Source organism: Oryctolagus cuniculus, chromosome 9 (assembly GCF_964237555.1).
Source record: "Oryctolagus cuniculus chromosome 9, mOryCun1.1, whole genome shotgun sequence".
Taxonomy (NCBI): Eukaryota; Metazoa; Chordata; class Mammalia; order Lagomorpha; family Leporidae; genus Oryctolagus; species Oryctolagus cuniculus.
Window position 1 is genome coordinate 118,425,187 of NC_091440.1, and position 14,926 is coordinate 118,440,112.

General features: G+C 37.3%; 1 protein-coding gene across 5 annotated transcripts in view; it reads left to right on the forward strand.

Annotated features, from left to right (window-relative positions):
* The window catches only part of SLCO1C1 (solute carrier organic anion transporter family member 1C1), a 54,282-nt gene that overhangs the window by 3,202 nt on the left and 36,154 nt on the right, over nt 1-14,926 (forward strand). For 3 of the 5 annotated variants that reach the window (XM_070049452.1, XM_070049453.1, XM_070049454.1), the window contains exons 2-7: nt 37-118; nt 882-1,138; nt 1,524-1,657; nt 5,672-5,825; nt 6,924-7,065; nt 14,237-14,369. In XM_070049452.1, the coding sequence (XP_069905553.1) occupies nt 5,697-5,825; nt 6,924-7,065; nt 14,237-14,369 (404 nt within the window). In that variant the 5' untranslated portion in view covers nt 37-118; nt 882-1,138; nt 1,524-1,657; nt 5,672-5,696. Of the gene's footprint in view, nt 1-36; nt 119-881; nt 1,139-1,159; nt 1,230-1,518; nt 1,658-5,671; nt 5,826-6,923; nt 7,066-14,236; nt 14,370-14,926 lie in introns of those variants that run through there. The other 2 variants (XM_051850838.2, XM_002712730.5) reach the window with 2 other exon arrangements.

A 14,926-nucleotide genomic window follows, 5' to 3' on the forward strand; every position in this document is an offset into this window, starting at 1 on the left:
AAATACCTAAAGTATTTATTATTTGACCCTTTATAGACGACGTTTGCTCATCCCTGGCCTAGAGCGGCAAAGTGGAATGTGAGACCAAGGAAAGATACAACCCCATGCACAGTCCTTGGTAAGAAGCTCTGAATATTGTGAAAATAGGAAAAATGCACGTTCAAAATAGTAAATTTAACTGAAAGCTGTAGAAATAAGAAAAGGAATTATGTTAGGAAGTCGGGAACCAAATTACATGCTGAGGGGAGAGTTATATTTCTTAGTGAGAAGTACACCCCTTGCACCTTTGACCGGTATATAGAACTGCCCCTTTAATATGCCAGTGTGCACTGTCAGGCACACTGGAAAATCTAACATGTTTAAAGATGTTTGCCCACTTACTTCTCATGACACAGACAGATTTGAGTTCTAAAATAAAATAGTCTCTCAGAGTTTGGGTATACTATTGCTTCCTTGTAAGGTTTAAGATAAACTCTGTTTTCCTAGCATCCTCTTCTTTTCTTTTTTAGTAAGGTGATTGTAATATTGACCGCCCGTCCCTTTGTGTGTATGAGGGTGACAACTGTCAGGCATTTCGTTTTGTTTTTAAGCAAAAATGTTGCTAGACAGAGGAAACAAATTGAGGCTGAGCAAAGTGAAGTGTCTAGCCCAGTGTCACAGCCACTTCAGAATGGGACAAATCTTGGGTAATTATGGGAGCTAATTCAATTATTGGTGGAAATCTAATGCGAACTAATACTGCTGGAAATTCTCTAAAATTGTTTTTCTTGGAAAAGTTTCTGTGCAAGCAGTTCTCTTTCTTTGGAATTAGGTAGCATAAACAATGTCAGAAACTCAATGATTTTTCTTTTTTTCATTTTTCTTGTTTTTTGTTTTTCAAGACCCAGAAATGGAGGATGTCAACAACTGCTGATGTCTCTGAGATTTAACTCTTTCTGCAAAGAGCTCTACAGAGCTTTGATCTGACCTGAGAGGTGTTTCCTGCAGATTGTAGAATCCCAGTAGGAAAGGAAACCATGCAGTGATTTAACCCAACAGTGGTAAAACAAAGAACAAAAACAAACAAATAAGCAAAACAAAAGGGTCCCAGTGATGTCCCTAAGGAAAGGCTGGCTTAAAAGCTACTTGGAAGGAAAAGGTGGGATCTTTGTTGCAAACTTCTGTCCCTCATCCGCTTCTCTTCCTTTACCCCCGTACCCTGCAGTGTTGTGTTTTCTAGAAATCAGCAAGTAAGATCACAAGCAGGCTTTTCTTTTTTCACTCTGTCCCATAAAGAAAGCTTTATCACGTGTAGCCTTAAACTTGCAGCAAATTGGAAAGAAATGGCTCAAAGGCTTCAGCTCTTTCTGTGCCCTGGAAGCTGAGACGCACGTCAGTGGCCTTGCCAGCGTGGCCAATTCTCCGCAGACTGCCAGAAAAAAAGAGGCCAGTTGGAAAGAGGAAAAAGAAGAGATTGCCCAGGAGTGAGAACATGTACTTCCCCTTTGCTTTCTCCTAATTTGCTCTTGTCTGTCTCTACCCAGGCTGTCCCCACCTGCCAAAATGGCTCCGATTGCTGTGGAGTGCACCTCACTATCCTCTTTCCATCTGCGTTCCTGAGGTGCAGCCTCTGGCTGTGCACATTGGGGAACTGGCTGTCTCTGATCACCACCTCCAGGTAAGATCTGGTTCTGTTCTTTTGAATCTTGTGACGGTCATGTCAAAGTCTCACAGGAAAGAAGCTAATAAACCCCTTATCTGCAACATACTTGCTTTTGGTCCCTAACACTTCTCTGTGAACTTGATGGACCCCTGGTGATTTCACTGCAAATAGGAGAGATGTCTGGTCCAAGAAGTCTGAGAAACTCAAATCCAGTTTTGACTCTGAATAGATTCTGAGGATTCACTGACTCACTTAGCTGCTCCTGAGCTGTCTCATGTTAAAAAATGCAAATTTTAATGTTAATTTATTGGATGCTATTAAGGATTAGAAAAAGTATTTCTATATTTACATCTATATCCATATATCACTTGCCACAAAAAAACTCCACTAGCACTTATTAAATCTGAATCTGGCACAAATAATTATCTGTGTTGGGTATGTGTGCATTGGGGGAGGGGATCAGACTTCTGTCTGGCAAGCACCATGAGGTTATTTCTCAGGTCATCTGAATGCAGGATCCTGGTGTCCAGAAGCCATGCTGGTAAAGATGTTTGCCTCGTGGTCAGTGTCCAAGAGAAGTGAAGGATGGCAGCAGCTCCCTCTGTGACTTTGTCTGTAGCAGTCCTTGGACGCTGATTGCTCAAGAGGGTCTCAGTCGTTCCAGAGTGCAGGACTTGAGTGCACCTGCAGATCCAAGTGAAAGCCTCCCAGGGCACCAGTGCTCTTTCTTCATCTAAAGACTGGGGGACTGATGTGCAAATCCAGGTGAACACAGAATTCAGCTTGTTCAGATCGAAATGAAGAGACGTGGCGTGGCTCCTTTTTCTTTGACCTCTAGAATAAGTTATATTCCAACACACTTTGTTGGATGAAAACTTTGCCATGTGGCTATCCCTGGGAAAATCTATTTAAGTAGTGGGAGGCCAATTAAAGGCTTGCCAAATATAAGTCTTTTAAAATAACTGTGTACTAACTGTGCTTCTGGAAGGGCAGATGCGGGGAGGGGGGGAGGAGGGAGCACCTGCATGTTCCAAGGATCTTTCATTCATGTCATTGAACTTCTTCCCCATGTTTTCAACAGGGCTGGACAGCTTGACATTCACAAACTATACATGCATTGATTTGCACATTAACCAGTGAGATAAAATGTTTTAAGTAAAACTATGTAGTTTCGATGTGAAGCTGGGTGGTAGTTTGTCCTAACATAGTATCAAATTATCTGTTTCTCTTTGTTATTGTGAATTTTTTTTTTGTTAGAGTGATTTTGTGTCTCCATGCTGTGTTTTGGTAGTTTATTATTTTAAACATTATACTCAACATATTTTTTCTCTTTGGCATTAGCATTCCTGCTAACCCATTGAGTCTTTTAAAGATAAATTTATTAGAAATGATAGCATATTTTATTATTAAATATTTGCATTTTCTGGACACTGGCTTTAAAATTATGGTTGATGATAAATAATATAACTGAACCCCTAAAACAGTAGGCAAATTTGAATTGTGTCATGTAATTATTGGGAAAGAATTGCATTTTAAACTGTAAATTCAAAGTTACTCACTTTGTGTTTTACAGTATTTTTGATTTTATATAGTTTTTTCTTGGGGATACATTTGTTTTTAGTGTTTTAAAATATTTTTCATATAAGAAATATTTGCTCATTATAGAATAATAGAAAATATGGATATATAAAACATTTTTAAAGAAATCTCCTGCAGTGCTACCAGCCAGAAATAATGTTTGCATTTTTTCTAAACTTCCTGAAGGTTTGTTTCCATGCATATATATATTTCTATGCATATATATTTGTGTGTGTCTTTTATAACATAGTTTGTTATTTATGCTGCTTTGTAGCATGTATTTTAAAAATCAACTCTGTGATGTCAACCTATATACTTACAATGACTTCTTTACGTTAACCTCCAGTGGCTGCAGAAAGAGTTCTTAGCATAAATCCACCATAATTTGTTGGACATTTAGGTCCTTTGACTATTTTGATGTATTTCATCACCAGTCAATGGATCTTGCTAGGAATTAAATTAAAAGTACTCAGTAGTTTTATAGAAAAGGAACATATTTAGCATTCATCTTCTGGTAATTCAGTGGATGTGTACAGTTAACTGTTGATATCAGATGCTGATAAAGGGGAATCTATATTCTTAATTCCTTAAGATTTCTTAAAAGCCAGGAATGGACATGTAATTTTGAGCTCTCCATGTCATGTGGTGACTGAGTAAATAAAATTTCTATTTTTAATCAATTACTGAATTTTTACAGTAATCCTTGTTATATTTGTTAAATTGTATCTGCTAATATTTTGTTGAGGATTTTATAACTTAAAAACCTGCTTTTGAAGTTTTTCCTGTTTGTGCTATTTTTATGGGACTTCATAAGGAAGGCATTTTAAATTTTGTCCAATGAATAGTTAGCTCTTTTCTTTGCCTAGTATTTTACCTCAAAGAATGTCCCTTGCTCAAGCACTCCTACTACATCAGCTATCCCCAGTATCTCAACTTGGAGAATAGTTGTAGAGTAGTTCTGTTCATATGCTCTTTGGCTGTTTTTCTCTTCTGGTTGGTGTCAGTACAGGTAATTAATATTTTCCAGGGAAGTACCTGTCTTATCAAGATTTTAGAGTTATTTCCGCATATTGTATACAATTTTTGTATATTATACTCCTAAACACCCATTTTTGTCTCATTAGTATTTTTCTTTGTCTTTTGATGATTGGAATTAACAAATCTGTTTTGTTTAGATTTTTAGCTTTGTTTTGTTTACTTTTCTTTGTCCATTTTTAAAAAAATTCTAACTATATAAATTTAAAACCAGGCCTTTTATCCCATTGTTTTACAAATCCCTGAAAGAAGCAAGTCTAAATTTAAACTGTTTTCCTCTTATGATGCTTAACTTTATTGGTTGCAATAAATTGTTTGTAAAATTGTTACTGCATTTTCTAGGTCCTAATATTATTTATGAATCCAGACTATGAAGGTTAAGGCTTAGTAAACACAAAACAAGCACTTCATAAAATCAAGATGGTGTACACGTAGGCAGAATAAACCCCTCAAGTTCCTACCATAATACATGAAATTTTAATCCTGGTAACATTCCTGTAGTTGGTGTAATGAGGATGTAGAATATCTCTATCATTGAACAATTATATCATCTGAGGACCATTAAGGAGACCCAGAAATTACTTCTTTTTTTTTAGTTGTTTTACTCGCATTAGCTTATCAGGCATATATCAGGCCATGTGGAATTCTAAGAAAGTGAGGGCATGGGATGTGTAAGTATTGATATGAACAGGAAGTTGGGTCAGGGTATGTGACACTGACCAGAGTTTCTCCAGGACAAGAGGGAGGAGAGTCAACTGAGTGTGGGAGGGAGGCTATCTTTCTTACTGTAGAGCACAAAGTACAGTCTTGCTTACTTGCCCTTGAATTAAATCTAAACCCAAGAAATAATCTTACTGCTGCTTTATTTCTCAAACTGAAATGATACACAGAATGGATCTCTTTGTTTTGGCCATATTTTCATTTTCACTTTGGATGCCGCAGGAATCATGAGGTCCTATACTGGGATCTATGATGAGTGTCATCTTTTCTGTTCATTTCTGCCAAGAAGATGGATTTAAAAGCTTTAGAGACTTAATTCCAATGAATTAATATTCAAGTGGTTGAATTCCTCTTCTTCCTTTCCTAGTTTAAACTGGCAAGACCACAAAGTTTGCAAAATTCTGCCTCGTTATTTATTCCAAAGGCAACATTTAAATTTATTCTTTGCCATAATGAGGCTTAAACTTGGAGGGCTTGAGAAAGAATGCTGGTTACAGAGTTCCAATAGCAGGATTAGCTAATCAAATATCCTGGTTGATTTTAATTGAAAAATTTTGCCAACTTATTGTGGTAACGAAAGGTAGCTTCAGTTTAAATTATAGCTCTACCATTGTAACTCACTGTGAAATAAAAAATTTAATAAATTGTGTACAAGTTAGCTTTCTTTTCTTTTACTTTTAAAATCAACCTTGACAGAACAGCTTCAAAGGACATTTTCATAATGGATACTTCATCCAAAGAAAATATCCAGTTATTCTGCAAAAAATCATTGCAGCCTGTTGGAAGTCCTTCATTTGAAACAGAGTATCCTTCCTCAGAGGCAAAAGAACCATGCTGTGGTGAGCTAAAGGTAGAGTAAAAAAGAATGAGGTGGAATGCTCTTGCCTTCTGTTCATCTGCTGATTTTCATTGTTACATAGTAAATCTTGCTTTTGAACTTAGCTTCTACTGGCTCTCATCTCCTGTTCTTTCTTTATACTAAATATTCACTCAAGAAATATTAGTTTGTTTCGTATACATGCTAAACTGTTCCTTGGCTACTTCATCTCAGACCCATGCCTTACAAACCATATAACCCATATTTTTAAAAATGTTTTATATTGAGAAAGAAGTTGAGTTTGCATTTGACAAATGTGAACCTAAATACAAGGAAGTGTAGTTCCACTTTTTCATTCTATTATGTAAAAAACATAATCACAAGTGCTAGAGTTGTTTATGGTTCTTATTTGTGGTATTTTCCTCTGTATAGATGGACCCTTCCTCTCCTTGCCTTACCATACACTGATCTTTTCAAAGTTAGACTCATTGGAATGACCTTGGGAGACAGGGGGCAAAAGGTACAAAAAGAAAATTCAACTTTCATTTTGAATGAAAACCAATAAACACTTTGAATTCTAAGAGTGTTTGAATTTGGAGGACTCTACCTGAGCTCCAGGCTGAAGGCAACCTATAAAAGTGCTTGAGAGAGGCTGGTGCCTCAGCTCACTAGGCTAATCCTCCACCTAGCGGTGCTGGCACACTAGGTTCTAGTCCCGGTCGGGGCGCCGGATTCTATCCCAGTTGCCCTTCTTCCAGTCCAGCTCTCTGCTGTGGCCCGGGAAGGCAGTGGAGGATGGCCCAAGTGCTTGGGCCCTGCACCCCATGGGAGACCAGGAGAAACACCTGGCTCCTGCCTTTGGATCAGCGTGGTGTGCCGGCTGCAGAGCGCCAGCCGTGGTGGCCATTGGAGGGTGAATCAACAGCAAAAAGGAAGACCTTTCTCTCTGTCTGTCTCTCTCACTGTCCACTCTGCCTGTCAGAAAAAAAAAGTGCTTGAGAGAAATCATAATTGATAGCAAATTTAATGTTATTCACTGTTCTCAGTGTTTTACTTGTCTGTCTGATTAGTAGGTTTACAGTTTTTTCTTAAAATGCAGTCCGACTAAGTGTGATCTACCCTGTTTTCCAGATGTTCCTGGGGGCCTTGTCTTTTGTTTACTTTGCAAAAGCATTGGCCGAAGGCTATCTGAAGAGCACCATCACTCAGATAGAGAGAAGGTTTGATATTCCCTCCTCACTGGTGGGAGTGATTGATGGTAGTTTTGAAATTGGTAGGTATTGCACATGGCTGACTTTAATCCTAGGCATGCCTGCATGATACCCTCTCTGCATGCTCTCTTCTGCTGGGATCCAACTTGTAAAACCTTTTTTGAAACAGAATTTGCCAAAACTTTGTGCCATTGTAGAGGTAGTTCGCTTTCTCAGCACAACTAGCAATACGTTTTCTGCCCCAGGTGTTTACTATTGTATGACACACACACACAATTCAGGGCTCCCAATCAGAATGAAAGACTTTCCCGGGAAAGAGTACCTTCATCACATGCTGGTAGCTGTTTCGAGTCATAAACATACGACAAGTGTCTGTACAGAAGAGTAATATATGCTGGGAGTACTGTGATTCAATTTAGGAAATATGGGAGAACCCAAAGGAACCCTCTGAGAATTTACTGCAGGGGTTGGTGCCACAGTGTACTGGGTTAAGTGGCCAGCTGTGGGAGATGGCCCAGGTCCTTGGGCTCTGTCACCATGTAGGACATCGTGATGGAATTTCTAGCTCCTAGCTTCAGCCTGATCCAACTGTGAATGTTCTGGCCATTTAGGGAATGAATCAGCAGATGGAAGATTCATTCATTGTCTGTCTGTCTGTCTTCTGTCTCTCTCTTGTTTTGCCTTTCAAGTAAATTAAAATTTTTTACATAATGTATTGCAATGATTAGGAAGCTAAACCATAAAAAAGGATTTGGGACTTGGTGGTCTAGATAGATTAGAAAATGGATTATATTAACAAGAACAGCTTCCTACCAGCTAAGAGCAAGCAACAAAAATTCTGCTCACAGGTATCCTTAGCTAGCAATTGACTGTAGATTCCCTTTTAGAAAAGTGATTTGAGGGGCCAGTGTGGTGGCTCACTTGGTTAATCCCCTGCCTGCTGCGCTGGCATCCCATATGGGAGCTGGATTCTAGTCCCAGTTGCTCCTCTTCCAGTCCGGCTCTCGGCTGTGGCCTGGAAAGGCAGTGGAGGATGGTCTGAGTGCTTGGGTGCCTGCAACCATGTGGAAGACCAGGAAGAAGCACTGGCTCCTGGCTTCGGATCAGCATAGCTCCGGCCTGGCGGCTGTTTGGGGGGTGAATCAACAGAAGGAAGACCTTTCTCTCTGCCTCTCTCTCTGTCTAACTCTGTCAAATAAAAAAAAAAAAAAAAAGGAAAGCGATTTGAGTTACTGTTTTGGAAATAGTAAGACTATAATCCCAGTTGTTCTGTGTCCCAAATTGATAGACTTACTAAGAGGCTTTAGTTTTTTTTTTATGTAAGTAAACAAAGTAGTTCCCTTTGCAATCTTTGAAGTCTTTTGGAATTCAAATACCTACAGTAGTAAAATCATTGTTCCAATTTCAATTTTATCTAATAAGTTTTCAGAAACATTAACAAATATTTTTATCTGTTCAATTTTTTTTTAGTTTGAACTTAACATTTCACTTGTTACTCAAAATTTTACAGAAAACAAATAAGAAAATTGGTAGATATCCTTTTGCCTTCAGGCTTTTGCTTCCCAAATCCATCACTTAACACCCTACCAAAATGAGATTTATAAATCAAGTGCTCATCTTCCTTAATCCAAAGACACTAGTGAAGGGAGAGTAAGCTAAGGTAGCAAAAATTGCAAAGCAGCATTTGAACCTTAGCCAACTGTAGTTCTGCCTGGTTAGAATTTAGTTTTCTCTAAGGGGAAAAAAGGTTTAAAAATAATGAATTCTCATGTTTCCCTTCATATCCTAGCAGAATTATTGATACTGTACTAAATTTACAGAAAATATTTTATAATAAATCTGGGTACTTTAATTCTGTAATTTGTATGAAAACCTGACAAAGTGTTTCAAGTCCAGCTGCCAGTTGTAAACATGGAGCTGTCCTGATATCTACTTTGCACTGTTGTGTTAGTGGAAGTCTTAAAAAGCTGACCTACACTCAGCACAAAAATATTTTCTTAATAAAATCCAGAATAGTTTTTAAAATGGCCTTACAATTCCTACAGATGACCAGAGCCTTGTTAAAATGCAGATGCTGATCCTGTATAGAGAGGATATGATTCTACATTGCTAACAAGCTCCCAGATGATGGTGATGTTTTTGAACCACACTTTGTATAGCAAGATTCAGCAATATCAGAGCACATCACTCCCTTATGTAGGCTCTGTAGACAGGCCTGGGTGGTTGATTTGTTCCTTACACCTGCCCTTCTAATGGCCCTGAACTGAATGGGAGGCCATGGGAAGTCAAGGTATGAGTGACTCATACATTATGAGAGATTAATTATGTAGGGGCAGCTGGTGCAAATTGAAAGAATAAAGCAGATTTGCAGAAAGAACCAGATTTGAGCAGAGAAAATTAAATGTCAAGTAATACTTTTTTTCTCAATCCAGATTATATTGTAAAAACATTTTAGTGCTAAAGAAACATAGAAATGATCTTGTCCAAAGTTTTTCTTGGATTCCCAAGTCCCAGTACAACTTAAATGTGTCTATATTTGGTAGAAGGTACTTAGTTTTCATTTGTAGGGGCCAGGATATAATTTCACATTCTTAGTCATTATTCTAGACTGTTCTCAATACAGAATTATTCATTGGAGGCTATACGCCATAAATGACATATAGTTCTCTTAATAACTTCCATTGAAAACTTTTATCACTAACATCATAGATTGGCTGTAGTTATTTACATGTATCTCTAGACAAGTGAGTTTCCTGACCATAATCCTAACGTGGTCTTTTTGTCTTTTCCCATATTCCTTCCTTCCAGGGCTCTGGACATACTGCCCCTCTCCTTTTCTAGCTCTCAGTTACTGTTAAATAAAACAATGTCCTTTATTTCTGAACATCTCTTGGCATTATCACCTAATGCCTACATACTGGAAACCCAAGTTCTCCTCTAAGTAGTTTTTAATACAATAAAACTCTTCTAAAAATGACAGTTACCAGGAAAAGATAAGGCTTATCATATAACAACCTAATATTTCCAGATACTAATTCTTTGCTGCAAATATTTCTCTGTGTTCTTTCTTCTCTATATTTAAAAGTTTTGCTTTTTTTTTTAAATTTTAGTATTTAGTATTATTTTTTTTTTAACAGGCAGAGTGGACAGTGAGAGAGAGAGACAGAAAGGTCTTCCTTTGCCGTTGGTTCACCCTCCAATGGCCGCTGCGGCCGGCGCATCGCGCTGATCCAAAGCCAGGAGCCAGGTGCTTCTCCTGGTCTCCCATGTGGGTGCAGGGCCCAAGCACTTGGGCCATCCTCCACTGCCCTCCCTGACCACAGCAGAGAGCTGGCCTGGAAGAGGGGCAACCGGGACAGAATCTGGTGCCCCGACCAGGACTAGAACCCTGTGTGCCGGGCCCACTAGGCGGAGGATTAGCCTATTGAGCTGTGGCGCTGGCCAGTATTTAGTATTTAACCAACTTGAAATAGAATTTAAATGGTGCCGGCACTGTGGCTCACTAGGCTAATCCTCTGCCTTACGGCGCCAGCACACCGGGTTCTAGTCCCGGTCGCGGCACCAGATTCTGTCCCAGTTGCCCTTCTTCCAGGCCAGCTCTCTGCTGTGGCCCTGGAGTACAGTGGAGGATGGCCCAAGTCCTTGGCTCCTGCACCCCATGGGAGACCAGGATAAGTACCTGGCTCCTGCCATCGCATCAGCGCGGTGTGGTGGCCTTTGGAGGGTGAACCAACAGCAAAGGAAGACCTTTGTCTCTCTCTCTCACCATCCACTCTGCCTGTCAAAAAAAAAAAAAAAAAAAAAAGAATTTAAATGGTATGGTATGATGTGGGAATTCATTTATTTTGATCTAACTAACTACAGTGTGCACTAATTGAATATATATTTGGCCTCAATTATTACTAATGCCCTCTTTGTCATATGGTAATTTACAACTTTGGTGTAAATCTATTTAAGTGTGTTTATCCATGACTCAATAGAAGAATGTCTTAATGATTATAATTTTTTAATTAGCTTTCCTATCATGTAGGAAAATCTCCAGCTTTACTTTTCAAATTTTTTCTTGGGTGTTCAGGAAGAAATTGTTGGAAATATTCTATTTGAATATGATTGAAATTGCAAGAATTTGTGGATCAGATCATATAATTGATATTTTATGATAGTCTTCCCATATAGGAACACAGTATAATTCTCCATTTGATCAGACTTTTTGTTTTATAGCTTTCAACTTTTTGCAATTTTTCTCTAAATATATTACTAATAGTTAGATTTACAATTTTTATTGTTATTCCATATTTAAAGTTTTTATTGTTATTAAAAGGATTTTTGTTAAATTTCCTATTTATGATTCCTGTGATTTAGGAACAATATTGCTGTTTAAATATTAACTGTATACAGCATAATTGTTGAGCTTCTGTTAATTTTAATTGACCATAGAAACTGTCAAATTTTCTGAATAGACCATGGTATTGCCAGAAGAGAAGACAATGTATATATTTTTTTAAGTCTTAGATCTGTTAGTTCTTATTCTTGCTTTATTGCATTGGCTATATTACTATATTGAACAGAAGCATTGACAATAGGCATTCTTTTCCATTTGACTAAATGCAAATAGTTCAAAACTTCACTGTGAAACAATACATAGGCTTGCTGCATGGTTTTTATTGAAACATTTTAAAAGTTGGTTTTCTCAGATTTTATTATTATACATGAGCGATTAACTCTATAGAGTGGTTTTACTACAACTATTAAGGTACACATGGAGTTATTCTCCTTCCATCAGTTACATAGTGATTTAACTAATAGATTTTTTTAAAAGTCTTCTTTGGTGGTACCCTTGTACTCGTGAAATAAACTCTGCTTGGTTGAGATATTTTTATATACTATTCAGTTTACTATTTTTTGTTTCAGATTCTTATATTTATATCTATAATTAAGCTTGGGCTCTAATGGCCTTTCTTGTATTATCTTTTCTACTTTTCACTTCAATGGATTAGTAATCTTACAAGCTGACATGGGTAGCCTTCTTTTCTATTCTATGCAATTGTGTGAATGTGTGTGTGTATGTGTGTAAGGGAGAGACATTCTGTTCCTTCGGCTTTTTTAAAATTTGAGAGGAAGGGAGAGAGATCCCTCTTCTGCTGGATTACTCCACAAATGCCCACAACAACCCGAGATGTCCCAGACTGAAGCTAGGAGCTGGAATTCAATCCAGGTTTCCCACATGGATGGCAGGGACCCAAGAATGATCCATCACCTGTTGCCTCGAAGGGAGTGAATTAGCAGGAAGCTGGAAAGAGGAGTGAAGGTGGGACTCAAATTCAGGCTCTTCCATATGGGATACATGTGTCCCAAGTGATACTTTATGTCATACCAGACACCCACTGCTATTTGTTGAAAATCCGATGAAACACGTCTGTAAAAGTCTTGGACCTGTTGTCTTTTTTCAAAGACTAATGAGAGTAGGTGTTGGGTAATTTTGATATCTGGTTTTTAAGGTTATTTATCACCATCTATTTTCCAAGTGTACCTCCTAAGAACTCAGAAAAGATACTAAGTAAAGGAAGCAAAAACTCCTATAACTATTTCAGATGCTGGAAAGGTATCATCTTCTATTTGGCACACTTGTGAAGTAGCACAGACACATCTTGCAGATATGAGTCCTTGTGAGTTGTTGATGGAAGATAGGTAGAGGTGGGCGGGGATTCTCTGTAACCTAAGTCAGCTTTCCCTTCATTTTGCTTCCTTTACTGTGGCACATGCCCAAAAGTGTGGACAAAATTATTGATATAACGAGATAGAAAATGTCTTCTGAATGCTTAAATGTCAAATTGGAAATATCATGCTTAATTTTTTTTTTTAAAATAAGAACACAAATTCTTCTTAGACTCACAAAGCCTCAGGCTACTTTTCTCAATATCTCTATTGTTATGCTCAAGGCTTTAAAAATTACTGCTCTTTTTCCAATTGACTAAAGCTGGAGATGTGACTAAACAGTAGGAAATTTGGTGATTGCTTACAGATGGAAGGAAACAGAATCTTGCTAGAAAACCGAGAACATCAAGAACTTCAAAGCACGGCCACCCATTAGCCATAATAATTAATTGCTGGGAACTTATTGACGTCTAGAAAGCAGAACACTTCTTAAAAACTAAATATCCCAAATGAAAATATCTGAAACATTAAGAATCCTTCCAATCTAAAACCCCAAACCATGTTTATCAATGTGTGTTCCGGAAAGGAACCTCAGCAACACATTTAAGCTAGCATTAGAAATGCAGATTTCTTGGCTTACCCCCAGATCCATGGAATCCAAAACTCTTGGGATCTGCCAAGAATCTGCGTTTTTAACAAGTTTCCGCTTCCCTCACTGCCTCCTTCCAGTAATTTTTATGCATGGCAAAGCGTGAGAAATCTTCCTTGAAACATGTTTAATCAGTCTTCAACTAAAACTGATTTATCACATGCTTCAATAGAAACATTTTAGAAAGACGTAATTCCAACCCTCAAAAATTCCCGTGCTCTGTAATTATTTTTTAACAAACAGATTGATGGGCATATTTTATGGCAATTTTTGTATTTCATAAAATTTGCTTTATAGGTGAGCATTGAGTTTTTATAATGGACATATAGATGCCTAAATTTTTATATGTCATGTCATTTTTATTTCTATTTGGCCTTTTTTGGAAAAAGCCTATAGATGTATTATAAAGTGTCATTTATATGAATATGAGTTTCATCATTTGATTTCATTCAAAACTAGGTACAGGTGTGCGAATTTTCTTTTTTATAGGGGATATCAACTAGACTGAGATGCACTGTATGTTTCAAAAGCAATTATAAAACTAACAGAAATTTTAATAGAAAAATATGAAGGAAGGAAGAGTAATTATTTTATTTCAGAAACTCTAAGTAAAATTTAACAGTGACTAAAAGAAACCTTCTACAATTTGATGTTATAAAACATTTTAAGAGGACAAGGTTGGGTGCAATGAGATGGAGGAATGGCAATTAATATATTTTGACAAAGGGATGAGGTCGTTGAAGTAATGAATATTAGAGATTTTGTCATCCCAGATGAAAGAACAGAAAGGTAAAATGGGAAAATGATGGGCAGGTGGTTTTATAAAAACAAAACATCACTAGGCCTGCTGTGTACATTCATACATGCAATTATACTGCTGGATTTTTTTAAGTTTTCTAACTTAAAATGCTTTCTTCTTTTTCCTCCAGGGAATCTCTTAGTTATAACATTTGTTAGTTACTTTGGAGCCAAACTTCACAGGCCAAAAATAATTGGAGCAGGGTGCCTAATCATGGGAGTTGGAACATTGTTCATTGCAATGCCTCAGTTCTTCATGGAACAGTAAGTCTAAAGCAGTCACCTTTTTTTCTTATCCAACCATTGCATTTCTCCCTTTTATGATTAAAATTGGTTACTTAAAATTAAGCTTAAACTATCATAATTATTCATATTATTTTTATTATAACATCTTTGAAGAGAATTTCAGAATACTTTTGTAATTATTTGTGACTTTATAACTATAAAAATTATTGATATGTATTGATGTCAACAAGATTAAAGGGAAAGTTTCACTAACATGCTTTAACTGAAATGCTTGCATTTAGCTGTGGAGACAAATATATCTATAAAAATAAATTGTCATATTATGTTATAAATATCACATGGGTAATTTATGAATGCTGTTAATAATAAATGTTGGATTGTGGCACACTGCCTGATGGATAATTGAGGAGTAAGGGGTTTAAAATAGCTCACACAACCATTCAACGTCCCAGTAGTCACACATAGGCCTTTATCAATTGAAATGTAGTATCTATGTCCTAGTAATCCTGAAGTCTACTCTTGGCACTTTTGTTGATACTTTACACGGTAGTAATTCCAAAGATTCTCACCTTTAT